The 1,867-nt window shown below is 35.1% G+C and overlaps 1 protein-coding gene across 3 annotated transcripts in view; it reads right to left on the reverse strand.

The window, feature by feature from the left end:
* LOC108745838 (circadian locomoter output cycles protein kaput-like) overlaps nt 1-1,867 on the reverse strand; it is a 104,126-nt gene that overhangs the window by 15,653 nt on the left and 86,606 nt on the right. For all 3 annotated transcript variants that reach the window (XM_018482229.1, XM_018482227.1, XM_018482228.1), the window contains 2 exons: nt 1,424-1,500; nt 1,249-1,347 (listed from right to left, as the gene is read on the reverse strand). In XM_018482229.1, the coding sequence (XP_018337731.1) occupies nt 1,249-1,347; nt 1,424-1,500 (176 nt within the window). The remainder of the gene's footprint in view (nt 1-1,248; nt 1,348-1,423; nt 1,501-1,867) is intronic.

Here is a 1,867-nt window from a genome sequence, read left to right on the forward strand (position 1 = left end):
TGTGTGTGTGTGTGTGTGTGTGTGTGTGCGCGTAAGGTTAAACACGTGAATTTTCTGGAAAAGTCGCACGTGGATCCGGTAAAAAATTATCAAGCGAGATCATTGCACGCTTTATTTGTTGCGGGGCGAATTTTTCGAAACGCACGAGCGGACGTGCCATCGTTCCATGAGCAATTGCGCGCGCGAGTAATTTCCGCATACAAATACGAAAAACGAACGTGGATATTGGTGGGTACACACGTTACGCGGCGAATGAAAAGGAGTAGAAAGCATAGAGTATACCGGTTGCCATGGGAGCATATTTGCGTTGCACGCATTCATTTGATCGATAATTCCGAACTCCGCGCGCTACAGGGTAGGTCGGTGCTGCAGCTGAAGCTGCAGCCACAAGATCGCGATCGCTGCCATCATCCTATACCTTCCCTCACCCACTTATCTCAGCGCCGGCGCGAAAATGCGCTGCACAGACGTTTATATTTCAACCGCCGCAATATAAATACGTTATGTAAAAAAGAAAGTCTATCGCAAAAGAGATGAAAAATTCTATGAAATGTCGATGGTGTGTAAATAGCTTCCGTTAATAGCGAAACGAATATTTCAAGCGTTTTACCTCTGGTATGATGATAAGCTTGACCTTATTATCGACGTATGAAAAAGCGTATTAATCCTTCCATTGTTGAGTAAACTTGTATATTGAAAAGGTATCAGCGCGGTTCTCTCATTCGTACAATACGCTTGCAGTTTTACCTAAAGCTATTACCTATCGAGACATCGGGGATGAATAATTGAAAAGCACACGGTCGATTGAAAGCATATAATTCTGGTATTCCCGATTAATCAGTTTTTCAATTGTAAAGAAATTTAATCAAATGCAATACTGCAATGTAAGAACTGTAATTTAAATATCTAAGTAAAATATCAATATGACAAGAAATTTATATGATTTTCTCTTAGAACTAATATAATTTATTCGTATCGTTCGAAGTGTCTAAAATTATAAATTATTCGATGCTTTAATTAATATTCTCGTACAGGATATAAAAGCCAACCGGATGTCCTTTAACATAACAGATTCTTTTAAAACAAGTTTTTCATCAGCGAAAAAATATCCGCAGTCTTCGTGCAATCGATTAAAATAAAAAACTTCCGACAAGAAAACTTCAAGGGAAAAAACATCAATAAAATTATAATCTTTGGTAACATTATAATGAAGATGATTCATATTACATAATCATAAAGAAAACTCACCTGAACATGACCGAGATGTTGCTCCACTTGTCGACTAACATAGACGATGTTCCCTTTTGAAGTGAGTACAATGAAGAAACCTCCGCTGTCAACCAGATGCTATTATAATTTGAAAAACAAATCTGAAGTTGATCGTTTTAGTTGATTTGTTTAGAGATAAATATTATATACTCACGTCAACAAAAAATTGCTCCAGATCAAATTGATCTTTGAACAACGGAGGAAGAAAGTTCGTGGAGCCTCTTCCGAGTGCTGTAAATAATGCACAAGACACGCGACCGTAAATAATGCTTTTTTATCACCTGCATAATCGAAATTATATAACGATATCGACGAACGAATTTAACTTATCCGTAGTTTATTTAGAGTCGTTAAAATAACAAAACGTAATGCAATTTAATAGATAAAATCTATCTATCTATGTTAGAATCTACAACAATAACAATAAAATATAATTTTGTACTAATAATAGAATATAATAATTGAAGATGATTCAATATAACGAACCATAAGAATATAATAAGTTATTAATCCAGTCACATGGAATGTTTTATACTCCAGTGGCAAGAATATGAATTGTTGTAAAATAGATAGTTTTCTTTTATATATATATATATAT

This window comes from Trachymyrmex septentrionalis, unplaced genomic scaffold (assembly GCF_001594115.1).
Source record: "Trachymyrmex septentrionalis isolate Tsep2-gDNA-1 unplaced genomic scaffold, Tsep1.0 scaffold15, whole genome shotgun sequence".
Taxonomy (NCBI): Eukaryota; Metazoa; Arthropoda; class Insecta; order Hymenoptera; family Formicidae; genus Trachymyrmex; species Trachymyrmex septentrionalis.